The following is a 24,232-nucleotide window of genomic DNA, read 5'->3' on the forward strand; positions in this document are numbered from 1 at the left end:
ACAAGGTATTTAGCTGTACCGCACTTAGCCCCACCATCACCGTCCCTTCGCTGCTCCAAATGCGCCTCTTCATTTGCACCCTTCTTGATGGAGTCGATATCCAGGATATCCAGCTTGCTGGAGAGTGGTAAGCCCTCTTTTGCCCTCAGCCCTAAATGGCTTTCATTGCAAAACTTGGATTAGAGGCTGATTTGTGCTGCAGCTCGAGAACTAACTCTCGATGCCGCCCAATCTGCTAGGAGCTCCCGAGGCTCTGGCTCCACCAAAACAATACCGGCGGCGAAGATAAAGATATTGCTCGATAGCCGGAATGATCGAGATGTGTTAGAAGGACTGAGAAAGGTCATCTCTGTACGTACTTCCAACCCCTAGCTACGGTACGAGCTTGCCGTTTGGGGGGACGGAATCATACACAGTACAATACAGCGGGGACTGGGGAAATAGTAGAGAGAACCCAAGCTAATATGTCAAATACACGCAGATGATGTACCGTTCGCAGCCATGCCTAACATTCTTCTCCTCCGTCGTCAAGAACGTTGCGTCCCCGAACATCGAAATAAAGAAACTAGTATACATCTACCTCCTCAACCACGCGGAGCAAGAACCAGATCTCGCCCTCCTCTCCATAAACACGATCCAGAAGTCCCTCTCCGATGGGAACCCCCAGGTGCGAGCCCTGGCTCTTAAGACCATGTCCGGAATCCGCGTCCCGGTCATAAGTCAAATCGTATCCCTGGCGATCAAGAAGGGACTGAGTGATATGAGTCCGTATGTCAGGAAAGCTGCCGCGCTAGCAATTCCGAAATGCTACCGGCTGGATCCGAATACCCTTCCGCAGCTGTTGGATTATTTATCGACGTTGCTAGGGGATAGACAGTATTACGTGGCCGGCGCTGCAGTCAAGGCATTCATGGAAATCTGCCCGGACCGGACAGACCTCATTCATAAGCATTATAGGAGCTTGGTGAAGAAACTTGTGGATATGGATGAGTGGAGTCAACTAGCTACTTTAAGACTCATGACCATATACTCGAGGAGATGTTTCCCAAAAAGGACGCGGAGAATAAAGAAAAGCAATGGTGCCCAGGGATTTTACGGGGACGAAGAGGGCGAGGAAGAGGATACCGGCGAGATCGTCCAAATCCTCGACCCTGATCTGGAGCTACTTCTCAAGAGCATCAAACCTCTCCTCCAGAGCCGGAACTCTGCAGTGGTGGTGGCAGTCGCTCGATGCTACGTGAATCTCGGCACGCCACAATACACCAACAGCGCTATTGGACCTTTAGTTGCGTTACTGCGAGGGCCGCAAGACATCCAACACATCGCACTCTACAACATCGTATCAATTTGCATCACGAGACCCGAGGCATTCGTCAAATATTCTTCTCATTTCCTAGTACGGTCTACGGATCCGCCCCAAGTCTGGGAACTAAAGCTTGAAATCCTGACACTGATATTCCCTCACTGCGATCCTTACCTAAAAAGCATCATCCTGAACGAGCTCGAGCATTTCTCCAGAGGCTCCGATAGAGAACTCGTACGAGAAGCTGTGCGAGCCATCGGCCGGTGTGCGCAGAGTGATGCAAAAACATCAACACGATGCCTGAGTCTGCTTCTAAAACAGATCACCAGTCTGGATGGCAATTTGGTTGCAGAATCTTTGACTGTCATCAGACATCTGATTCAACAAGATCCCACGCCCCATACCAACACGATCATACGGTTAGCAAAGAATCTCGACACGGCGACAAACCCTCGGGCCCGAGCATCGATCATCTGGCTCGTGGGTGAATTCGCCACCATCGATGGCGAGAATAACATCGCAGCAGATGTGCTCCGTATCTTAGCAAAAGGATTTGCGGATGAAGCAGAGCCCGCAAAGTTACAGATTGTACTCCTAGCAGCCAAAGTATATCTTCATCATCTCAACTCAATCACCGAAAACGACTCAATAAAACCTACACCAGCGCCAGCGCCAGCACACGAATACCTACCTACAGCTGGCAACGAAGGATTTGCAGAAATGAACGAACCACAAGAATCTGCATATCCGGTCTCAGAGCTAGAACCCCAACATCCTATCGTAAAGCTCTGGAATTACGTCCTTCTTTTAGCCCGCTATGACACCTCATACGACCTACGTGACCGGACTCGTCTCTATAAAGCACTCCTTGCTGTCCCATCATCTACACAGTTAGCAAGCCTGATGCTCCTAGCTCCTAAACCAGTGCCCCATACTCCGAGTCCATCAGAAAGCCGCACGGGATTTACTCTTGGCTCAGCAAGTCTAGTTATAGGCGAGGAAAGCGGCTTGCACGGCCTGAGGGGCTATGAAGCATTACCAGACTGGGTAGAGGCGGGTAGGGAGCCGGATCCCTCCTTGAGAGACGTGGACGCCGGCAAATTGGAATATGACGAAAAACGGCTCGTACCAGCTGGCGAGCGGTTGGATAGCGCTATGAAGGATACCAGAGGGGAGTCGCCTTCGAAAGCTAATGGTTTCGGGGCTGCAGGGGGAAAGGAAAAGACACTTGATGATTGGCTGGCTGAGGATGAGGGCGAGGAAGAAGAGACTGAAGAGGAAAGTGAAGAGGAGGATGAAGACAGTGAAGGGGAGGAATCTAGCGAGGAGATATCGGACGCTGAAGAGGATGAAAGCAGTGATGACGACGACAAAGAGCACGATAGACTCGTTAAATGAGGTTACAAGTAATTCTAAAGCCTGAACAAAGGCGTAAAACTAAGGCATTTGTTGCACGGCGCATGAAATATTGGGTCACAAAAACATTATAGATTCAGGAAAGAAGCCCCCGGCATTACTATTAGCCGAAAGCTTTCAGCTTGGCTTATTATTATATGCTTTTGCCTACAAATTTGGAATAGCGATTGGCATGACTGCGCGTCAGCCCTAAGTTGGTAGAGTTCAGAGATCAGAACGAAGCAGTCCCTAGACACAACGAATGAATGCATAATAACTGTACAAAAACCAAACTAACGAGGCCGTATTAAAACAAATCTCAGTGGCTTGAATAAAGCTCGACGTACTCCGAACCCCTCTATCGAAATTCAAACGATCGCTAATGCATATAATCGTACAAAAACACAACAACCACGGGCTAGCCAACAACTTGAAGGCTCCATCGAATTCCTGGGGAGGCCGACCACAATACTAATTGCGGGGATCCATGCTACACGCGAGAAACTGTGACCCTGACTTGAGGCTACAAAGAATGCTCCCGCTCACCACCGACGGCTATTAAGGGAGTTAGTAACAAAACAAGCAGTATTGCATGCCTGCAGGACATACCTGTAAGCTTCTGCAACCACAGGTGCTGGCCTCTTTAACTTCCGCGTATCATCCACCTGGCGTAATGGGTCGGCCTTTTTTCCGTTACCTAGCTTCTGAGCAGGCTGAGACAATTTTCCAAGGATCTCCTGCGACATAGGGCTCAAGGGAGAACCGTCTTGGTCACCAGTATTGCTGTTCGAGCGAGACATGCTCTCAGCAGCAGGCCCCGCTTGTACCGAGGCTCCTGGATTCACAGCAGAAGAATATCCATAGTTGGGATTCCCGTCGCTAGGAGGAGTTTTCTGGTTTTCGAAGCCATTTTGACCTGAGACGTTGCTATAAGGTCCTCCTGCACTCGCATAGCCCGAATCTTGACGGGATGGCGGACTGCTCTGGATGTTGGCTCCATATACTTGTTGACTCGGCGGCCCATTTCCATAATTTTCCTGCACACCATTTCCGTAACCATTCGTTGGACCACTGCCGTAGTTTGGATGTTGTTTGTATGGCTGGGGATTGTAGGTGCCGTTTTGGAGTGGCCCAGTCCCATATTGGGGAGCATGGTTAAGTGGGGTCGCACCGTACGGTCCATTCGTTACGGGACCATTGAAAGGAGAAGGGTTTGTAGGCGGTCCATATGGAGGGTTTCCGTGCTGTTGAGGACCATACGGCGAAGACTCAGGTGGCCCATACTGAGGACCAGCATGCGAAGCATTATGAGGAACCCCATTATGATACTGAGGATTAGCGGGTGGTGGAAACTGTGGCTGATATTGTTGATTGTTGGCATAAGGAGGATGAACAGCTGGGTGTGGCTGCGGTGGGGGGTGGTTAACGTATTGAGAGTTAGAAGGTGGCCCAAATTGTGGTTGCATTGCCGGAGCATTGTTAAAACCTTTATTAATAGGTGGATTGGCTGGGAAATTTGACGGGGGTGCTTGGTTGATGTGTTGGTGACTGGATGGGAATGTTGGACCACCATGCGGAACGTGGATTCGTTCTTCAGGCGGCGCCTGGTAGGGCGGAAGTGAATCTTTCTTCACGGGTTTTGGAGCACCTGAAACCCCCAAGGATGCAAGTAGTGCTTCGGTGGGATCTTGCGCTGGTGTAGCTGAAGCAGCGCCCTCGCCTGGCTGTGGAGCCCAGACATCATCGTCAGTTGCAACACATGGAGTGCCAATTCTTGCTGCCAATACTGGAGTAGTGACCATAGGAGTTCCAGGTGTTTCTGGTCTGTCCTCCAATTGCTCTTCCACATCTTCACCCTTCTGCCGTTTACTAGGCGGAGCGTCGTCCTCGGGCTCAAATGCAGCTTCTAGAACAATCTGATTATCAACATCCCCTTGCAAGTCTTCGTGCCCATCTTCTGTTTCTCCAGACCTTGCTCGTTTACGAGACGTCTCTAAATCGCCCTCAGCATCTTCTATCATGCCATGTCGAGCTGCAATCCATGCAGGAATATCATCCAATGGGATCAAGGGTGCATCCAAATTGATATCCGAGAAAGCAGGATCATCCTTCAAAAATGACCACTGCGGAGCGCTTCTAATGTCTCTCGTGAACTCTTTCAAGTTATCCTTTCTGGCATATCTAGAAACCGAAATTGATGACTTGCTATCAAGGAGAGGGACAGGCGTCATGGCAAAGTTAGTAGACAGTGGCTGCGCAAGCCCGACAGTTTCTGGAATATGAGGCTCTTTGAAGATGCACTCCAAGGCCCAATTAAATTGCCCCTCAGCATCAGACTCGTCACCATCTTCTTGCTGTTGGGATGAACCCTCTCCGCCTTTGACGGTAGGGTTGGCTATGCCACGTGCTGCTTCTTTTAAAACGCTGCTAACAACAGACTCACGTCGCCCATGCGGTGTGCTTGCCCGGCTAGAGCTTTTCGACCGTGTCCCTGGGACAAAAGGGGCAGCCTGCGCAACCTTGGGTGTTGGCTGTTGGATGCTCCCAACATTAGATGCAGGGGTCCTTGGGGTTTGCTGGAGACTTTGAGAACCGTGTCTCTCCTGGCGCGGCTGGTGTGAATGGGCCTGGAAGCCAGGAGTTGCGGAATGGTAGCCCGAATCTGAATATGCTCGCTGTTGGCGGTGGTAAGGTGGAGCGCTACCTGGTCCAGGAACTGAAGGCGTATTGTTCCATCGTTGAGGGGGTGCCTGAAAATTGGGAGGGCCATAGTTTCCGCCATAATTGCCACCATGGGATGGCGGATACGCGTTTTGGGGTTGCTGGTACGGGTTGGCAGGCTGGGGAGGACCATACTGCGGAGGACCATACTGCGGAGGACCATTGGGCTGAGCCGGCCCAGCATATTGCCCAGATCCGTTGGCACCGGAGTAAGGATTGTAAGGGGGCTGTTGGTTTCCATAATTACCGTATTGTGAATTTACTGGAGCGGAATATGGTTGATGTACTGGCTGAGGGTGAGTGTACTGTGGTGCTGGAGGACCATACTGTTGAGTGGGCGGATAATTTGGGTAAGGCGTTTGTACTGGGCCATGTTGCGGTGGAAAAGCTTGGGGTGGTGGCGCTGGACCAGGATATGGTTGATATTGCGGAGCAGGCGGAGCGAAAGAACTGCTTCTGTTACCATTCTGTAGGCCAGAATTCGGAGCGGACACTATGACAAATAAGAGTATATTTGGGCATGGGACAGAAGAGCGCCATTTGGCCACTGGCATTTCCAGATGCCGGATGTTCAGAGCCACGTGATGGGGAAAGGCCACTGGGCCCCTATAGAATGCGCAACGCGAAGCTCGGATGCTATATATTTGTAGAAAGGACTCTCCAAGGGCGGTGCTACTTACTTCGGAGCTTGACGTGAGGGCTCAGGACAGGCGATCATGAAATGACCTTCCCGGCCGCAATTGAAGCAGATTGGAGGCCGGTTTCCATGGCTGGGCTTGGCGGCTGTTGGGAGTTGACCTCCTTGGGCCCAAGGTGCTGACATGGCGAAAGCTAAAGTGAATTTTGCTTTTTCTGGAAAGTCATCGAACCGACGCTTGATTGGAGTTGCGAGACGGCAGGAGAGGACGATCAACAGTATCAAACCGCGCTATCTAGAAGCTGAGCGCTCCCCCCGCCTTATGTTGATGTTGCAAAGCAAAGACCGGAAAGAAGGATTTTGTTGAGCAGTGGGCACAGGCAGCCACTGCGCTGTGAAACGTCTGTAGATGTAGTTGTCCGTCAAAGGCACCTTGAGAGGTTCAACATGCGTAGCGTGGTGCTTCGAAGGGCTAGATCCGCAAAATATCAAGTAGCGAGAAGCAAACGCTCTATGATCACCTGATCCAAAGCAAGAGAGAGGAATTCGAAAGCCAGATTTAAAGACGAACAGCCTCCTTCATTGAGAAAAGAGATGGGGAGGGAGAGGAAAGAGAGACATGGTAGTTGAAGCTGAATATGAAAGACTCAGAAACAAATTCACGAGAAGTAGCGAGGCATGTATGAAGTTATGTTCCCAGCCAGGATGTGGGACGGGGGTTGGCACTATGCCCCATTAGGAACACTAGCTGCTGACTACTCACTACGGCGGCGGGCAGAACCACACTGTGCTCCATTCGCGACAACCCCTGGACGCCGTGTTGATAATCAGACTTTTGGTGTAGTGAGCTGTAGCTTCTGGACATTCCGTTCACATCTATATTCACATCCACACCGCGTCCTCCTCCGCGGCGCCTCAGAGTTCAAATCTCTTTGATATGACTTAGCAGCCAACCGGCCAGGCGACCATGTTGTTGCACCAGCGCTCATTACTGAAAGATATCGCATGTGCCACCTGCTGCCCTCAACCGAATCCAACTTGCGCTTGATGACAATATGCCCGGCCTGCCGTGTAAGTTTGGGCTCCTTCGTCGTCTTGCTGTCTTGCGGGCGGGCTAGCTACAGCTTGCTAGTCCTTCTATGCAGACTTGGTTATGCTGTTATTAATTCGCCGCCTTCTCTTATAGCATCGGTCGACCTTGACGAATGCATCGAAAGGCTTTACAAGAAGAACCTACTCGCGGAATCTGTCATCGAGGCAATATGTGCGAAAACCAAAGAGCTGCTGATGCAGGAGAGCAATGTTGTGCATGTACAAGCGCCAGTTACTGTTGTCGGTGATATTCATGGGCAATTCTACGACTTGATCGAAATATTCAAGATCGGGGGGTATTGTCCCGATACCAACTACCTCTTCCTAGGTATGTAGCCTTGCATATAACTGCTGGCAAAAGCTATAGAATAGCGCAGGCGTATATGGCATTCTATAGCTCTATTCTATTGGCACGCCTTCTAGCAGCATGAGTACGACGTTGATCAGGCCTCTGACTTACTTCTCTAGGCGACTATGTTGATCGAGGCATGTTTAGCGTGGAGACGATTTCCCTTCTTGTCTGTCTAAAGCTACGATACCCACACCGAGTACATTTAATCCGCGGAAATCATGAATCTAGAGGAGTTACGCAATCATACGGGTTCTATACGGAATGTTCGAGGAAATATGGAAATGCCAACGTCTGGCATTATTTTACAGATATGTTTGATTTCCTCACGCTGAGTGTTGTCATCAACGACCAAATATTTTGTGTCCATGGAGGTAAGTAGCATCCCCGTCTCGTCATCAAGCCAGCTCATGGGCTAACTTTTGCTCCCTAGGACTATCACCCTCCATTCATTCTATAGATCAAATCAAGATAATAGACCGCTTCCGCGAAATCCCGCACGAAGGCCCTATGGCTGACCTGGTCTGGTCCGATCCCGACCCGGACCGCGACGAATTCTCTCTATCCCCTCGAGGCGCGGGGTATACCTTCGGCGCGCAAGTCGTCAAGAAGTTCTTAGCAGTGAACAATATGTCGCATATCTTACGCGCCCATCAACTCTGCCAAGAAGGATACCAGGTCCTCTACGACGACCTCTTGAGTACGGTTTGGAGCGCACCAAACTACTGCTACAGATGTGGAAATATGGCCAGTGTGTTGGAAGTTAGTGATACGGGAGAGAGATTCTTTAATGTTTTTGCTGCGGCGCCGGAGAATGATGTGCATAAGGGAGATATTCAGCAGGGGGGCCAGGATAAGCTTGCGGATGGGAACTCCCTGCCAGATTATTTCTTGTAAATACCTACTCTCGATAGAACTCACGGCTGATGACGGAAGTATGTAAATTCAGTGCTTGTGTATCCCGAGTCCCAGGTTTCGTTTGCAAGTTCGTAAATTCGTGTACGCTAGCAATGCGGTCTCTGAATTGGTATCTTCTCATCTACAGCTAGGATATTGCAGGCTGGAAATTCACCGCTCAGTCGCTCAATAAACCATCCCTTTATCAACCATAAACTTTTCCATGCAATGTTCCGAGTTAACCATTTTACCAATCCTTCGAAATATCAAAGGCCCACTCGAATTCCAGATGGCGCTTCTTGTCGTCGTCAACGAATGTGGAGACCGCGGTGTAGTGTCCTCGGGCCAGCATGCCGGATGGAGCATCTTCCTCAGCAACTATGGAGAATTAGCAGTGAGCCCAATTTTACGTACTATATATAGGGGTGAAACAACATACATCTCTTTGTGTAGACGGGATTCTGATCAGTGTTCGGTGCGTACGATCCCTAAACCCATATATTAGCTCTCGTCTCTCGGTGAAAATGCCGCTAGGGCCCTGAGACATACGATCATCTCCTGGTCTTTGCCGACTCTGATGCCCTTCCGCTTTACAATTTGCACGTAATGCAGGCCACTCAGAATCTCGTGCTGGACCTTGAACTTGGCGGTCATGCTGAACTTGGCACCTTCCTTGATCTTGAATGGCTTGTCCTTCAATGTGCTTTCACTGCCCTTCTCGGATAGATCGATGGTGACGGGTGGTCGGCCCTCAGAGTCCATGGTCAGAGACAGGATAATGCAGTGTCGCGGGTCGTTGGGGTCGGAAATGTCCTTGCCAGCACCGCCGAGGCCTAGGGACGCCTTGTATCGCTGCATTGCGTCGTCGTCGGCATCTGCGGATTAGAGGACGTCTTGTCAGTAACATATCTTGAGCTTTGAAATTGAGCAACAGTGGGTTAAGGGTTCCATCAGAGGCTTGAACCCTCAGATCCGGTCCAACTCTATCCTACCCCGCTATCTCGCCGAGCTTTTGGGTTGAGGAAGTGAACGAGCTATTAGGGGGAGCTCAGGGAAATATTTCGTTCGAAGATTACAGAACAATATAAGAAAGAGTGTTGAGTCGGAGGTGGAAAACGTCCAAGCTCAAATATCAAAACCTACCAAGCTTGCTGTACTCATCCATGGTCTTCTTCTCCCCCACCTTGTATCCCTCGGTCTGATCTGGCAGAAGATCAGTTGGGTCATTGCTAGCGGACGCCATGATTGCGAGTTCGCGGTGTGTTTAACGGTGTTGGGCTTCTTTGCGGGATGTGACGCGGTGTGGAAGTTCAAAAGTGAGTGAGGTTGTTGTTGTTGTTGTCAGTCCTCCAGGATAGTGAGCCTGGCCACGGATATCCCGCCAGCACCCTGAAGACCCCGCGCTGTCCGCCCACCGCCATTTCCGCAAGGGGCCCCAGCCACGTGAGGAGGCAGAACCTGGACCTGGAAGCTTATCGCGCCGGGCTTTTATAGATGCTATGTTTATGGGGTTACGGGGTGCAGGTGCAAGTGCAATATGTAGCTAATAAGCAAGATCCAGGTTACTGTTTCTACAGGTACAAGTACCTTACTAAGGTAGCTTTATGCCGATGTCAACAAAGGTAGATTACCAGGATTAGCTACCAGCACCTCAGGTTGCAATGGATCCCAATTTCCCTTTTGGGAATTAACTGATCACGTGTTTCAGGGGTAGTTGGCCGGTGAAAAAATCGAACTGTTGCAGATCAGGCGTACAGAGCAGGTGGGAATAATACCTAATCTGATTTTTCTTGAGCAATCTCTTCGAATAATAACGAGAGAAACGTGGTCGAGCTGATTAATTTAAACAGCCTAATTAAGCAAATAACGAGAGCCCGTCCGGATCGGGGAAGGCCCCAGCACTCCCAGCCTCCCCTTTTGACGTTTGAACCCTTTCGAAGCGGCTAGAGACTTGCCAGCCAACTGCTAGAGAGCCAGAGTGGACAGTGGACACTTATTAGACCTTGCGCCGCTACGCTACTTTTGCTCCTAGGCACTGCTAGGCACTGCTACACTCCACTCGAGCCGTGTTGCTACGTACGCCTAATACGCTTAAACGCTGTACTCCGTGCGACTCCGTGCTTCCTCACTCAGTATTATTCCTTACCGCGCTTCATACGACGTACTCCAGCTCTTCACAAGGAGCCCGTACTGCCCGCACAACTCCAGGGTTCCCTTTGTTCGCGGATCCTCGACATTGAGACATTCTGCGCATTGCGCCGGCGACCCATTCTTCGCGTGTACGGCTTTTGGGCGGTTTTTTGAGGTTCCGGCATCTTCAAACTCATACCGCTGTCCCGCTGTCGCGAGTTGATTCGTGCCAGTCCCAGCCTTCTCCAGCAACTCACTCACCTCCACCTCCACCGCGTCCTTTAATATCGGTACGTTAAAAGATTTCGCATATACCGGTCATACCGACGATGCGCCGTCCGCGCTGTCGATTGTCCAATTCTGAGGGCTAACGTTATGGCAGCACAGGAGCCTTGCTGAGCTGTTCTCCTCCAATTGGCCACCTGCGACCGAAGAGCATCCATATCCAAATATCCTTTAGAAATGTCTCCCAGCTCGATTAAAGATGCGGCGACGCCTAGTCGACACCTCCCAGAACGGGTGAATCCCCTGATGGCCGAGGAGGTTCCACCATGTAAGAAAACCACACCATCGTCGCGTCGCGCAAACTGACAACCGCAGATGAGACTCTCGTCACTCGTCGTCGCCTGGGGCAGACCGACCTCGCGGTCAAGACGGGCCAGGCTGGAGTGAAGCCGAAAAACCTAGGCACCTTTGACTACGCGCATCTACGAGCTCCGCTGCCGAAAGGAATCATGTCTGGGATCTTCCACCCTTCGCCGGCCTCATATTTCCTGATGCGCCGGAGCAATGATGGATATATCAGTGCGACGGGGATGTTCAAGGCAACTTTCCCGTATGCGGAGGTAGCTGAGGAAGATATGGAGCGCAAATATGTCAAGGGTCTCGAGGACACCAGTGCTGATGAGACCGCTGGCAACGTCTGGATTCCCCCTCAGAGCGCACTCAAGCTCGCCGAAGAATACCAGATCCTGCCCTGGATTCAAGCGCTTTTAGATAATACGCCTATCGAGGTTAATCCTACGAGAGATGGCTCACCAAAGCCAATCAGCTCGCCTCCCAGCTTCTTTCTTTTGCCACAAGAAGCGCTTGCGCCGCCAACACCCAGCCGTGGTCGTACGCGTCGGTCTGCCTCCCCGAGCAAGATTGCTTCCCCAAGAAAAACCGTCGGCTCGACGAGAGCACGGAAGTCGAAAAAGGAAGACTCGGTGGAGCCGTCAGCTAAGGCTGCCAGCAAGAATTTCCAGCAAGCGTTGAAAGCAGCTGCCAACGAGGATACCGAATCCAAGAAGGCTACCGAAAAGGAGAAGGCTCCCGAAAAGGAGAAGACTTCCGAAAAGGAGAAACCCGAGGAGACCGCTGAAGAACTTGCGAACGTTGAAGAAGAACCTGTTGTCCGTGTCAACGTTGACACGGAGGTAGAAGTCAAGGGTGACGTGGAGACAACTCATACACACGTGGAGGTTGAGATGCCAGCTGGTTCGGCTGAGTTGCCATTGCCTGAAGACACCGAAGCCATGATCGCCAAAGCGAAGGAAATGGTCGAGGCAGCAACGAAGAACCAAAACGCAAGTGATGCAGCTCCTCCAAAGAGGTCTAAGCGGAAAGCAGAGGAGGTCGAGGATACGGAGAAGGAAGAGGGCGCCGAAGTCCCCGCCCCAGCAAAGAAAGTAAAGGTGGATTCTGAGCTTAAGAAAGAGAGAGTGAAGACAAGAGCATTGATTGGAATCAGCGCTACGCTAGCTCTTGGGTAAGCATCCCTGCAACGCCTTGTGACAATTGTTTTACTAACTCCAAAATAGTGCCGCGGTTCAATATGCATTCAGTGTCTTGTGATAGACCAGTTTATTCCTTTTTTGCAATTCTTTTTTTGTAGTTAGGCGTTGATGAGTGTCAGGCTACATACCCTCGTTAGGGAGTCTCACCAGATACCCAACCCCCTTTCGAGTATACATAGCAAGTAGTGTTGTGTACTTGAGTACATCCGTCCGTTCCTGGGTCACATCTGATAAGCTCTTTTAATTCGAAAAATTTATGACCTTACCCACCTACCTTACCTTACGTACCTAAAGTTGTGGTCTACTTGGCTCCTTCAGTGCTAAACTCACGTGATGAGCGAGCCCCTTCCCTTCCAAATCTCCACACCTCCGTGTGCTATTTTCCACATAGAGATATAGTGACTACTCTCTTTCCTCACTCTTAATTCCTATCGTGGCAGTCGTCACTTACACTCGTCCTTATAACCCCTTAACGTGATCCGGCAAATATCTCTTCCAGCATGGCTCCAGAAAACCGCCAACGTCGACGCCTAAGCAGCGCTACTCGCGCATTAATCGCAAGCCTTCCCCAGCAGAGCGCCGAAGACTTCGAACGAGCCTACTCCAGGACTCCTGCGCCGCCCAAACGGTTTGGAAAGACTCGTCAGCGATTGAATATATCGAAATTGCGATGCCCATCTCGTTCGGAGACGCAGGTCGTGCAAGTCACTTTAGCAAATGCTTCGAGGAATCAAATTGATAATGAAGAAGTTTGGGGGAAAGATGATATGCGACAAGTGCATGTGTTATCAAAAAGTGCTCAAGTAAGCAAGAGGGTGACTTCCAAGACATACTCTAAAAAACGATCCCGTATCGCCTCCCAGGGTCTCCAGGTGGATCAGCTTCAGGACGGGTTCGGGATGTCGCAAGGTGCGGATAGCGATGGTGAGGGTGCCCAGGAGCCGGGCTTTAAGGAGCAATGTCCAAGTCATCAACGTAACGCAAGCCGCAAGGCCGCAGAAGGTCACACGGAAGAACTCGAAGACCGCTGTGAGGCTACACCAACTGACGACCGTAACATTCATACACACAGTAGTAACGCCAAATGCAAGGCTGAAAATTCGAAAATTCGAAAGAAACGGAAGAAATGTCGGAGATTGCCAGTCGATCAATTAGTGGTCCTCTCCCAGAGACTCTCGGACTCGGATCCGGATACAGAGAGCGGTAGGTCCTCATATCTGCCGGCCTATATATTGCAACTATCCTAACCATAACTGCGTAGTGAGACTAGCCGAGCTGTCGGATGATCCTATCTCCCAGCTACACTCAGAAGAACGACCAGCTAGTAACCGTCGTAGCAAGCGGCCCCAGAAAGCTTCCGCCAAATACCGGGTGGGCAGCATCTTTGGATCCATTGATATTTCAGAATTCCGCTTGCCAAAAGTCTACGGCATATCTTCGAGTGGGAAACGTGGACTCCAAGAAAGCCCTTCATACTCTGACGGCTTTGAAGGCATCGAAACTAGATCTATTAAATCATCAGTTGCTTGGAGCGAGCCCAGGCGACGCCGTGTACCGAGAACGCCAGTTAGGGTTGGTAGACTGACTCTTGTCACCGAGCGGAACCCTTGGGAGCATGTATTCAGAGAAAGCACGAATCAAAGCAGGCGACTACGTCGACTCAAATTTGGTGACTCAGCGCATGTCCAAAATGATCAGCATTCAACTATAGATAACCAAGGATCGGCTCTTTGTCTTGGACAGCAGGTTCCGCAAGACTTTGTGCACAACACTGGCAGTGAGACTCATATGGATGTAGAATACCAGGAGCCTTACGACGGGGACAACCACCAAGAGTTCCATTCCGAGCAGCAATCTCAGTCCATGCTCACTGAGTTCACACCAAGTATACAAGGCGCAATAGGAACAGAGGCACTAACATCCAGGGTATACTCCACGGACATCACCACAGATCCGCCGTTGGAGAGGCACCGTAAAGTAACGTTTAATCTTTGTGTAGATGACCAGAAAGAAACCCCGAATAGCACTGCTAAGAGCTTACAATCCCGATCCAAGCCATCAGCGGAGCTTAACGTTTCCCAGAGCTTTAAATTGTTTTCAACGACGTCCTCGAGAAATCCCAGGAAGGACGAGATAGAAGTCTCTCAACGATTGATGATGGTTTCTGTGCCACGACCCATTAAACCGTCGAAGTTGGATGATGCAAAAGACGAAGAAGCTGCCACCGATGGTTCAACCGACACCGATGATTCGAGCAGCTCCGGCCAGGAGACTGATGATGATGAAAGCGATGAAAGCTTAAATGATGATTGGGAGCTTGAGGGCAGAACCACATTCGAAGATGTGGAGGTCGAGGAAGTAGAAGGAGGTGTGAACTCGCAGTCGATTTCCGGCGATGTGAATATAGAAGCGAGCGGTGATGTTAGAGAAGATCGACCGGAATCGCTTGAGCGGGTTTTAGACTCTGACCGCCCTTGCGAGCAACCACCCATTGATGAAAAAGATGAAGATGAAATGGCCTTATCTCATGCAACTCAGTCACCCCCCACCCATCATGCTCCCATCCAACTGCCCTCAAAAATGGATATCCCGAAAGTCGAACAGCCAATTCCGCATGAAGGAGGTAAACACATCGAAGACACCGCAAATGCTCTTGAACAAGTTGCAAGTCAAACCATTGGCATGTCAGAAGCAGATGATGGGAACAAGAGATTAGGCCTGCTAAACACTGAACATTTGCAGATATCACGGGACGCACCGCTAACATGTCATCTCATAAAGGCGGATGAAGACCCTATGGAAATCCCGACACCCCTGCCCTTGAGAAATCGGGCTCAGCGCGGCTTATCCAGAAGATGCCCATCAAGAATTCCGTCTTTAACTATCGTCCCATCGCGCCAAAGCCCAGATCTCGATATGGAGACTACTATTGTGTGTCATACGCAGGCATCAATTGAGTTAGGAGATACACAGGTCTCAGATGCCAGCCGATGTAATGAGGAGCCTGGAATCCCCGAGACTCAAGTCGACGATAAGCCTGACATTCCCGAACCTCAGCAGACATATGCCCCGGAGTGTTGCAGTTATTTTACTCGTGCATCGCAAGATCTAAACGGCACACTTCGCTCTGTACCTATTTCTCGCACACGATCCATGCCGTCCAAATTTTATCCCTCATCCTCGCAGTTAGAAGAGAAGGAGTGGAATTATGCTTCTTCTACTCCTCTTGGGCTTGTATCTGGTCCAAAAATTATTCCCAGCAGGTGTTCAAGTCAGGTTACTTCAAAGGAGCAACGTTTGAATACTTTAACTAGAACGGCTAGTTTGAGGCTGGGCATGTTTTCAAGCAATGGACCGAGGAGGATGATGAAACTCCCATTCACACCGCCATTCAAGAAACCTATATGAGGTAGCGAAAGCGCTGGACAACTCTGAAATGGTGTTCTTGCATTCGACGAGCTGTCTAGAAAGTTGACTTTGGCTGAAAAGTATTATTAATACTCTTATGTGCTATTTCCTCGAGGCGGTTTTTATTTTGGGAGAAATTGGCAGATTTTGCTATGCTCATCATTTTATGAGATATGCTCAGAGACAGGAATCTCTTGGTTGTTATAATTAATATTCTAGTTGCCTATATCCAGCTATCACCTAGCTTATAGACCATAACCATTTTATCAAGCACTTAGCTACGAGTGTGTGGCACGAGTTTTCGGCTCCGAGGAAATCGCAGACTATATGCCCCTATCTACCTTTTGATCAGGAGTTGCAGCTAAATACTGGCCGAATTATGGAGGCCACTGCATAGTTTGTTCAGATTCCTGTTCTGGTAGGCTTGCATTCGCTTGCCAACAAATTTATAAAGAACCTAGGCCGCGGTTTATTAGAGATGTGAATCCTATTTGAAGTAGGCGTCATGCATGGTGACTCATGTATGCATTGCCACATTTGGACAAGGCTACATCACGAGGCAGAATTGATGAACGGACAATTTACCAATCTCCAACAGCTGCCTGATACTTGATATTTATTGTCGAGGCATGAAAGGCTGGGAAATAACAACGTGAGTCTACACGTTCCATCACGGTTCACCTTTTCCGAAACAAAACATCTTTCCAAAAGCTTCCCCTCGACTCTAAGAGAAAGTATCTTTCAACTAACTCCGGCCCGAATATTTCTTGCCTTTCATCAGCTGAGCCAACATTTTCCGAGGTAAGGAGTGGCTTTACCATGTCCATTCATATTTAGAACTGCAAGCAAGACTTACTCCATATAGATATCTCGTCGATCACCACATTTGGGGGTTAAAATGGCCGACGATCAAGCAAAAAATGACCGCGCAGCTGTCACAGCAAATTTGAACGACCAGAAAACCCTCGCACAATTGTCATCTTCCGGAAAAGCTGCTCAAGACGCTAGGCCCAGTGCGATGGCACGACATGCGAAGCGGAAACAGGCTGAAGATCAGGCTCGGGCTCAGGCTGAGGCTCAGGCACGAGAGGCAGGAGGTAGCAAGGATAGTGGCGGTGGAAAGGGTGGACAAGGACAGTAAAGTGTGTTTTATGACGTTCGTCACTACCATTAAGCAGCTCTTGTCAGGGTCAGCAGAGAGTTCTCGAGGGAAGCAAACACACACACACACGCACACGGAGAGAGAGCGAGAGAGAGAATGGACATTAATCAGTAAATGCGAATTGATCAATCGAAATACTCATTACAAAACTGTTCCCGGTTGTATTCTACATTGATGGTATTATTTAAGGCCCCTACGCCCCAACTATTAAGTATAGACAACATTCGAACTTCCCCACCCATTATCACCCACCCTCGTCAGAATTGCTGTCTTTGGGTTCTTCAACAACATTTTCAAATGCTTTCCGTAACTGATCATCGTACACTTCTTTATCCTTGAGTTTCTTTGATATGACTTCGGCTGCATCAACGCCCCAATATGGCGCCACGACATCATCGAAAATTGGGTTATCACAGTGCGATTCCTCGAATTTTGGCTGAATATGCTGGAGGAACATATTACATAGCCCTTTCGGACTCTCTAAAGCCTGGAAATACCAAAAGTTACCAATCTTCCATCCTCGTCTCATAATATGAGATAAAGGGCCTCCATTTGTCGGAGGAAGCAGCGCCTCTTCCTCTTCAAAAGCAGTCATAAACTCTTCATGAACGCTGCTATAGGCGTCTAGATATTCCCCCTTCGGTAGCTGATCGACTCCTCGACTCGTTAGCCAATATGGAGGGTGTAGCATTTCGATCGGTAATGAGGATGACCATTCTAGGTCAACTAGGAACTTAACATTCCAATCATCGTCGACGAATATATTGCTCTGGTGTAGGTCTGTGAGGTTAAAAATAAAGGGGCCATGACGAACATCGCGGCTAGTGAAATGAGGGTAAATTGCTCGCATAGCTGCTATAACGGCCATCTGTGCCCGACCGTCGTACTCATCGCGAATAGAATTAGGCTGAAACCGTATACGGCTGTCGTGACATGCTAAGAGATCGAGTAAATAAGACTCCGTAGTAGAGTAGGTAAGATCTCTGTCGATGTTGGTTTTGACTCCCTCATTTTCTAGATGATGAAGCCGGAGTGTTAACGGGCGGTTTGATAGAGCCAAAACCCCACGGTCGTCAATTGTTAAAGATCCTATACGTGGTAGAGGTAACTGAGCTAACGAGAGGATAATGCGTGATAAACTCCGAAAAAGGTTGGTTCTTCGATCATAGTCGTGTCGTAGCTGCTCCCAGGATTCCGAAAGCATTTTCCCATCCGACTCTTCGATATAATCCATAATAAGATATCCAACCCCGAGAGCGTGAGGACATGTGTGGCCTATGTATCGACAGGGACGAGGATATCTGAATAAGGATAATACTGCTCGTCGAACGTACCACATGAGTCGAGCGTGAAATGGCATTTTATTAGGTGTGGTGAACTTGTATGTAATTAGTATCTGCTTTAGAAGGGGAGCTATATATCGATGACATACACTCCGACCCCCTGGAAACCCGAATCCCCATAAATACGGTATTGGAACAGTAGGACAGTTTTCCTGGATCCAGATAAAGGCAGCAGCCTCACATCGGAGTTTCTCCTCCGCATTCCCTGGGTGTTTTGATTCCCCTACCTTGTACGGCAGAGGAAGCCTAATAAGCACCCTTCTAGCGTGGTGCTTAGCCCTTTTGTCGATATAAATTGGTATGCAAACGTTGAAGCTACCTGCTATCCATTCATCGACACCCCCCATTCGACACATATCTACCCCAAAACCAAGATGGTATGAAACGGTAGCTTCAATTTCGCGGCGACGAGCAAAGAGATAAACAAAGAAATCAATTCGCTGATCAGGGTAGGATAACTCTTGAAGTATGTTATCATCGTTCTCCAGAGCTGATTTTAACGAGATACTCCCCCGAAGTAGTGGCAGAGATTTCGACATATTCAGGGGTTTGGGTGAGAGTGGCATTGTACGGTGAGCTTGATGTGAGGTTGTCAAGAATCAAGAAGATTGCCGGAGCACAAGCTGTTGTTAGATCATGTGACCTCCATCTGCTTACTCAGCAATTATCCGTTCTGTACAGTACAGATAGATTCGTTTCCCCTAACAGGATTCTCCTATTTAAACTTAATCTATTTTACATACTTAATCCTACAGTTATTGTTTAACTAGAAGATTCATATTCAGCGTGTTCACTAGCCAAGGCACACGTGACCCTCACCCCTTTTCTTATACAGCCGTTACGTAGAATAACAATTTTAGCGATTTGTTTCTTGTATTTATAAGTATACCTTGAAGTATTCTTTTTAAACTACCTAATAACTTGGGTAATCTTTTACTCCTATATCTTATTATTAACTTTAAATCTATAGGTTATATATTTAAAGTTAATATTCTTTAGTTAACCTCTACTTAAGTTTTAAGTTTATATTAATACACTATTTTACTCCTAATAGTACTATCTAACAAGTATTACCAGGACAGTACTGAATCATGGCGAGGAGGGCAATAGCAGGAACGGCGATGTCTTTGGTAAGATGCATTTTGAAATCCGAGAGAGTTGGGAAGAATTTGATTGGAACGAGGTTAGAAAGTTATTTTGCATGAAGGCTGCTCGTTGTTGAAGGCTCTGGAAGTGAAGTGAAGTTAAGTATGTTATTGAATGAAGGTTTTGAAGGAGAAATTGGGTGGACTTTATACTGCAGAGCGTTGTTGACTATGCCAACAAATTCGAAAGGATTTGGAAGAAATATCAAGGGCGTTGTGAGATGGACAGGATGATGTGGCCTGAAACGATCCTCAATTCAGGAGAGAAAGATATGACATAGGGCTCATGTGGTGAAAAATTAACCAATGCACCTATTTTGATACTTGATATGAGGCTGTGGTTGGTGTTGGTGTTGGTGTTTCGAAGGGGGCGCAAACGACGAGGTCTGCACGGCCATGCTCTTCCTCTTGAGTTTTTTTGGCCTCATTTGTCGTGGAGTAGTTTCTAGCAAATCTTATTTTGCTACCCAAATTCATTGCCATTCATCTGTAATACTCTTTCCTGTCTGCATCCTCACTCATAAGTTCATAACAAATACATACATCATGGACACGATCCTCGAAACCCAGTCATCACCTATTGCCATAACTAAAGGCTTCATAACGAAGGCGGAGACCTACATCGCCATGCATTGCCATGATAAAATATTCAAAAGAGTCACTGTGCTCGACGAGACAGGCAAGAAGCTTTTTACTGTGGAGAGCAAACCCTTTGCATCATGGAGCTGGCGTCGTACAATCAAGGATATTTCTGGTATTCATATATTCGACTTGCGAGAAGGTATGGACAACGCCATAAGGCACAAGTGGATTGCAGAGAGCCCGAGTGGTAGGGAGATCTGCTCTGTGCGCCATGCTTCACTACTAAAACGCTTGATTCTTGACGTCGCAGTCAAGGATGAAGAAGGTAAAGGAAATGAATCCATGGTTAGGATTATACCGACGGATCAAGGCGGTATCACGATGCTAGTCAATATCGAGGGTACGACTGCTGCTGAGATTCGAATGACGGAAAGCAACGTTCATTCAACCGACCGTGATAGGAGCGTTTGGAGGGCTCGAGTCGCTAGTGGGGTGGATCTCGTATTTGTAAGTACCAGCATCCAGTTATGTTTTAACATGCTAAGTTTATGGTTCAGATTGTGGCTATTATGCTCTGCCGAGCAGAGATACTGCATGCCTGGAAGAAATAAAATCTTGCCACCGAGACTACTACATCAGCCCAACACATCCATCCAACTGCCGATCGTTAATGAGATGAACTCTATATTTCTTCCCCTGCTGACAAAACTACCAATAACTGAAAAAATGGACTATCGAAATATAGCTAGGTACCCCAAACAATCAGGCCGGTTGCTATGGGTTTGCATAATCGGCAGATTAGTAAAGTACGGTTGGGAAACAAAAAAGCCGTACCTCGAAAGGAGTGTGAACTTGAGAGCACCATTTGTGTTGTGGCTGTAGCTGGAATCGCCGTTGATATAGGGTTTAGATGGCACGATTGCTTATAATACTTAGGATAGTATTTAAATCGCTTAAGAAATTTCTTTCGTTTCAATAAGTCAATTAAATTTTGGCTTGAAGTCTTTGTCTTGGTACTAGGCCTAAAGACGGTCTTGGATGTTGAACTTGGAATCTATAGTTATAAGACTTGCGGTCTGCACGCCCTCACGTTAGTTTTTAGTATCCTTAATTTTCCCACTGTGAAATGGACAGTCTGCTAATCCACGAGTCTCCATAAATTCGATCGTTGTTCTCATTTCATCTAACCCCTTTCCTTCTTGGGGTTTTGGGCCAATGGTCATCAAATCGTATCCCGAGGGATGGTATCTGTCTCCCGCTGTTCCTGGAGCCCTTCCACCAAGCGATCTCACAAACACCGCAACGGGGTTCCATGTTGCCCAGAAACTCGGTTTAACATACCAAGGCTGGAAGTTGTTGTGATTGAAGTTATACAGGCCTGACAGTGGGTTTGGATCGTCGTCTACTGGCTTTACTGCTAGGAACGAAGGCCGTGGAAGGTATAGGTACCGCAGAGCAAACTTCCGAAAGCTTGTACCTAACGTCAAGATCGAATTGAGGATGGGCCCAGGAGCTTCCATACTGCAGTAATTCCCGTTAGCTGACAAACGTATCATATTTCTTTGCACGCCTGTACTGCGGTCGGTTAAGGAAGCCGGGATCACTCACCAGAGACTGGCCCGCATAGTATCATCCAAATCAGACCCAACTACCTTTCTCAGAAGAGTTGTAAATAGCTTCGGCATGTTAGACGTCACAGAGTCGACATACACTCTAACGTACTGGTCGTTCGTTGGTTGTGGTTTCGCAACGACCGCTTCATATCGGATGGTCCAATCCCTGAGCTCCTCTGCGAAATGGAGACCATTGTCCCAACCGACCTGACTGGACGGGAGGAGCGTATACGGAATTTCCATATCTTGTCCCAGGTTCTTATGGAATATTCCAATGGCGCATTTCTCCACCTCTGAGAGCGCTCGCCACTCGTTTCTGTCCACGACCCGAAACAGTTCCACAACAGCCGAGCCCAAGGTATGCAACATATCCTCGTCCAGGATTTTGCCTGCCTTGCGAAATCTCGAATGCAGATAATTCATTCGAGCTACTGCTTGCATATAACGTATTGATTGACGATCTTTTGATTGCACCTCTCTAAGCAAGATTTCTGTGTCGACGGCCCGTTTCCCAGCAGTCTTCCTACTGTTCTGTCCCGTAGCTGCAAAAAGCTTCGACATCGTAGGGATTCCGCCGGCCTATATCTCCCGGTTAGGAGCTGTATTATGTATTGGGTGGACAGAATGGACCTTGAGCAACGCAGTCTTTCGAGCCTTGTTGAATGAATATGGAAACTCAAGTTCTTGTAACTGTTTTATGATATTACTTGCTTCCTGTGAAGTCATTGTTGATAACGCTCTTTTTCCATAGCCAAATTCAGACTTCAATTTGTCTGCACGTCGATATCGTAAAAATCGGACTAGGGGCAGGTATCCTAATACTAAGATGGCGAAAGGAAAGTAGCTCCACCGTGAACTCCAGTCGATAATAGTGACGTGGCTTGATTGTGAGGACGACATGCTGAATGCAAAACTTGGAGTCTTTTTCAAAATCAAGAAACTATGGCTTCGTCGTTAGTATTACTCGATAGACTGGAGTCACCCGATGATATACATACTTATCCGTTATTAAATGAATGTAGATAAGATAGATCCGAAATTATTCCGGTGAAATTCTCGGTATTAGGAAGCACGCGCTAAACGGAGCGATCTCAACAGATTTTGGCGCTCCTGGTTGAAGAGCACGATAGTATCAAGGCAACTAGGGGGCGAGCTGACCTCGGCAATTTGTGGGTCCCAGTCTTGAGAATGACGACGTCCGTCGCTAGATGTTCTCCCTTGGAACAATGTGTGAAGAAGATGTGCAATGGCCGAGGTCACTTTCCGGTCTATTCGATCATGCTAGCTAGCGTCGCGCTCTCAAAGCCATACCCAGAATAGTGGTGCTGTTTTGGGGGTTGAGGGGTCCATCACGAGCTTGAGGGCAGCTCCAGCCTGAAGTGAAGACCGACTCCTCAATTCTGCACCAAGCCAACATTGTCCCTAAGATCCCTTCCGCAATACCGAGGCAAAGTTTCATCTAGATATGTACATGGACATCTTAGCGTTTTCAATTGATATATGGCCGCTGACCGAGTTGACATCTCAAATAAAATCTAACTGAACGAACTTTACACTTCTAGCTAAGCTGTTGATTAACTCAAAATCGCAAAGCTGCTGTCACGATGTCTACCATCACCACTCCCCCAGCCTCATATGCCTCTACTGGCTACAAATACATCTCAGTGTCCCATGTGCCAGCAAACTCTCCCACGGCAACGAAAGTCGTCATCGTGGCTCTCAACCGGCCCCAGAAGTATAATGCAGTAAACGAGAATATGCTCACTGAGCTCGAGTCCGCATACACACTTTTCAACCAAGACGAGCGAGTTCGCGCCATTGTTCTCACTGGCAGGGGAAAAGCCTTTTGCGCTGGTGCTGACCTGGAAGTTGGTTTCGCCGGCTTGTTGGCCCACAAGAAGAGCCAAGGTTCGATGAACAAGTTTAGAGACCAGTAATTACCTCGTCCGCTACTTTTTACCAGAGGAATTATGGCTAACGCAGGTACTCGAGTAAAGGGGAGGCCGTGTTGCGCTCGCAATCTCCAATTGCACCAAGCCGACCATTGTTGCCTTGAATGGCCCGGCGGCAGGCTTCGGACTGACCGTGACGCTTCCGGCCACGATCCGGGTTGCGTGGGCGGATGCGAAGGTCGGCATTCCATTTTCTCGACGGGGCTTGACGCTCGAGTCCTGCAGTGCGTTCTTCTTGCCACGACTTATCGGCTTGTCCAAGGCCATGCATCTCGCAACCACAGGAGCAACGTATACAGCGTCAGATCCCCTCGTCAGCGGGCTGTTTTCCAAGCTGCTGCCAACTCCCCAGGAAACGGTTGCGTATGCGATCGAGACTGCGGTCGATATCGCGGAGAACACGTCACTTGCCAGCACGAAACTCATGCGCGACATGATGCTGTATTGTCCATCGACACCAGAGGAGACCCACGTCCTCGACTCGAAGGTCTTCATCTCCGTCGTTGGCTCAAAGGACAACATGGAGGGCGTTAGAGGCTTCATGGAGAAGAGACAGCCGACGTTCGACGGCACTGTAAACAAGGCTGACTTTCCTTTCTGGCCATGGTGGAGCCCTGACGGTACAGAGCTTGCTAGCCAGCCTCCGGGGAACCCCAAGGCGATGATCTAGGAGTTTAGGACTGGATGGAGAGAGATCCAGAGCGTTGCTGGAGTATATTTCAGGA

At 48.7% G+C, this 24,232-nt stretch overlaps 11 protein-coding genes across 11 annotated transcripts; 7 read left to right on the top strand and 4 right to left on the bottom strand.

The window, feature by feature from the left end:
- Positions 1-59: 59 nt before the first annotated feature.
- BP5553_10079 (ARM repeat-containing protein) lies at positions 60-2,701 on the top strand (the record flags this gene model as incomplete). The annotated part of the gene is made up of 3 exons (XM_032018702.1): positions 60-127; positions 186-351; positions 500-2,701. The coding sequence occupies 3 exons, from the start codon at positions 60-62 to the stop codon at positions 2,699-2,701; spliced, it is 2,436 nt and encodes an 811-aa protein (XP_031865110.1).
- Positions 2,702-3,240: 539 nt separating this feature from the next.
- BP5553_10080 (uncharacterized protein) lies at positions 3,241-6,242 on the bottom strand (the record flags this gene model as incomplete). The annotated part of the gene is made up of 3 exons (XM_032018703.1): positions 3,241-3,253; positions 3,308-6,025; positions 6,100-6,242. 3 exons carry the CDS (start codon positions 6,240-6,242, stop codon positions 3,241-3,243), a joined length of 2,874 nt encoding a protein of 957 aa, XP_031865111.1.
- Positions 6,243-7,111: 869 nt separating this feature from the next.
- Positions 7,112-8,394, top strand: BP5553_10081 (Serine phosphatase; the record flags this gene model as incomplete). The annotated part of the gene is made up of 4 exons (XM_032018704.1): positions 7,112-7,127; positions 7,189-7,476; positions 7,617-7,871; positions 7,931-8,394. The coding sequence occupies 4 exons, from the start codon at positions 7,112-7,114 to the stop codon at positions 8,392-8,394; spliced, it is 1,023 nt and encodes a 340-aa protein (XP_031865112.1).
- Positions 8,395-8,641: 247 nt separating this feature from the next.
- On the bottom strand, positions 8,642-9,637 carry BP5553_10082 (putative Rho GDP-dissociation inhibitor; the record flags this gene model as incomplete). The annotated part of the gene is made up of 4 exons (XM_032018705.1): positions 8,642-8,772; positions 8,834-8,882; positions 8,944-9,269; positions 9,538-9,637. 4 exons carry the CDS (start codon positions 9,635-9,637, stop codon positions 8,642-8,644), a joined length of 606 nt encoding a protein of 201 aa, XP_031865113.1.
- A 1,349-nt stretch (positions 9,638-10,986) lies between these two features.
- On the top strand, positions 10,987-12,360 carry BP5553_10083 (DNA-binding of Mlu1-box binding protein MBP1; the record flags this gene model as incomplete). Its single annotated transcript, XM_032018706.1, has 3 exons — positions 10,987-11,077; positions 11,125-12,274; positions 12,327-12,360. The coding sequence occupies 3 exons, from the start codon at positions 10,987-10,989 to the stop codon at positions 12,358-12,360; spliced, it is 1,275 nt and encodes a 424-aa protein (XP_031865114.1).
- Positions 12,361-12,802: 442 nt separating this feature from the next.
- On the top strand, positions 12,803-15,710 carry BP5553_10084 (uncharacterized protein; the record flags this gene model as incomplete). The annotated part of the gene is made up of 2 exons (XM_032018707.1): positions 12,803-13,505; positions 13,564-15,710. The coding sequence occupies 2 exons, from the start codon at positions 12,803-12,805 to the stop codon at positions 15,708-15,710; spliced, it is 2,850 nt and encodes a 949-aa protein (XP_031865115.1).
- An 898-nt stretch (positions 15,711-16,608) lies between these two features.
- On the top strand, positions 16,609-16,851 carry BP5553_10085 (uncharacterized protein; the record flags this gene model as incomplete). The annotated part of the gene is made up of 1 exon (XM_032018708.1): positions 16,609-16,851. One exon carries the CDS (start codon positions 16,609-16,611, stop codon positions 16,849-16,851), a length of 243 nt encoding a protein of 80 aa, XP_031865116.1.
- Positions 16,852-17,116: 265 nt separating this feature from the next.
- On the bottom strand, positions 17,117-18,754 carry BP5553_10086 (Uncharacterized protein; the record flags this gene model as incomplete). Its single annotated transcript, XM_032018709.1, has 2 exons — positions 17,117-18,250; positions 18,305-18,754. The coding sequence occupies 2 exons, from the start codon at positions 18,752-18,754 to the stop codon at positions 17,117-17,119; spliced, it is 1,584 nt and encodes a 527-aa protein (XP_031865117.1).
- Positions 18,755-19,906: 1,152 nt separating this feature from the next.
- On the top strand, positions 19,907-20,553 carry BP5553_10087 (uncharacterized protein; the record flags this gene model as incomplete). The annotated part of the gene is made up of 2 exons (XM_032018710.1): positions 19,907-20,449; positions 20,500-20,553. 2 exons carry the CDS (start codon positions 19,907-19,909, stop codon positions 20,551-20,553), a joined length of 597 nt encoding a protein of 198 aa, XP_031865118.1.
- Positions 20,554-21,033: 480 nt separating this feature from the next.
- BP5553_10088 (Uncharacterized protein) lies at positions 21,034-22,281 on the bottom strand (the record flags this gene model as incomplete). Its single annotated transcript, XM_032018711.1, has 3 exons — positions 21,034-21,463; positions 21,551-22,134; positions 22,186-22,281. The coding sequence occupies 3 exons, from the start codon at positions 22,279-22,281 to the stop codon at positions 21,034-21,036; spliced, it is 1,110 nt and encodes a 369-aa protein (XP_031865119.1).
- An 878-nt stretch (positions 22,282-23,159) lies between these two features.
- BP5553_10089 (Uncharacterized protein) lies at positions 23,160-24,177 on the top strand (the record flags this gene model as incomplete). Its single annotated transcript, XM_032018712.1, has 2 exons — positions 23,160-23,488; positions 23,553-24,177. The coding sequence occupies 2 exons, from the start codon at positions 23,160-23,162 to the stop codon at positions 24,175-24,177; spliced, it is 954 nt and encodes a 317-aa protein (XP_031865120.1).
- Positions 24,178-24,232: the final 55 nt, after the last annotated feature.

The sequence above is a fragment of the Venustampulla echinocandica genome (assembly GCF_003357145.1).
Source record: "Venustampulla echinocandica strain BP 5553 chromosome Unknown scaffold_13, whole genome shotgun sequence".
NCBI lineage: Eukaryota > Fungi > Ascomycota > Leotiomycetes > Helotiales > Pleuroascaceae > Venustampulla > Venustampulla echinocandica.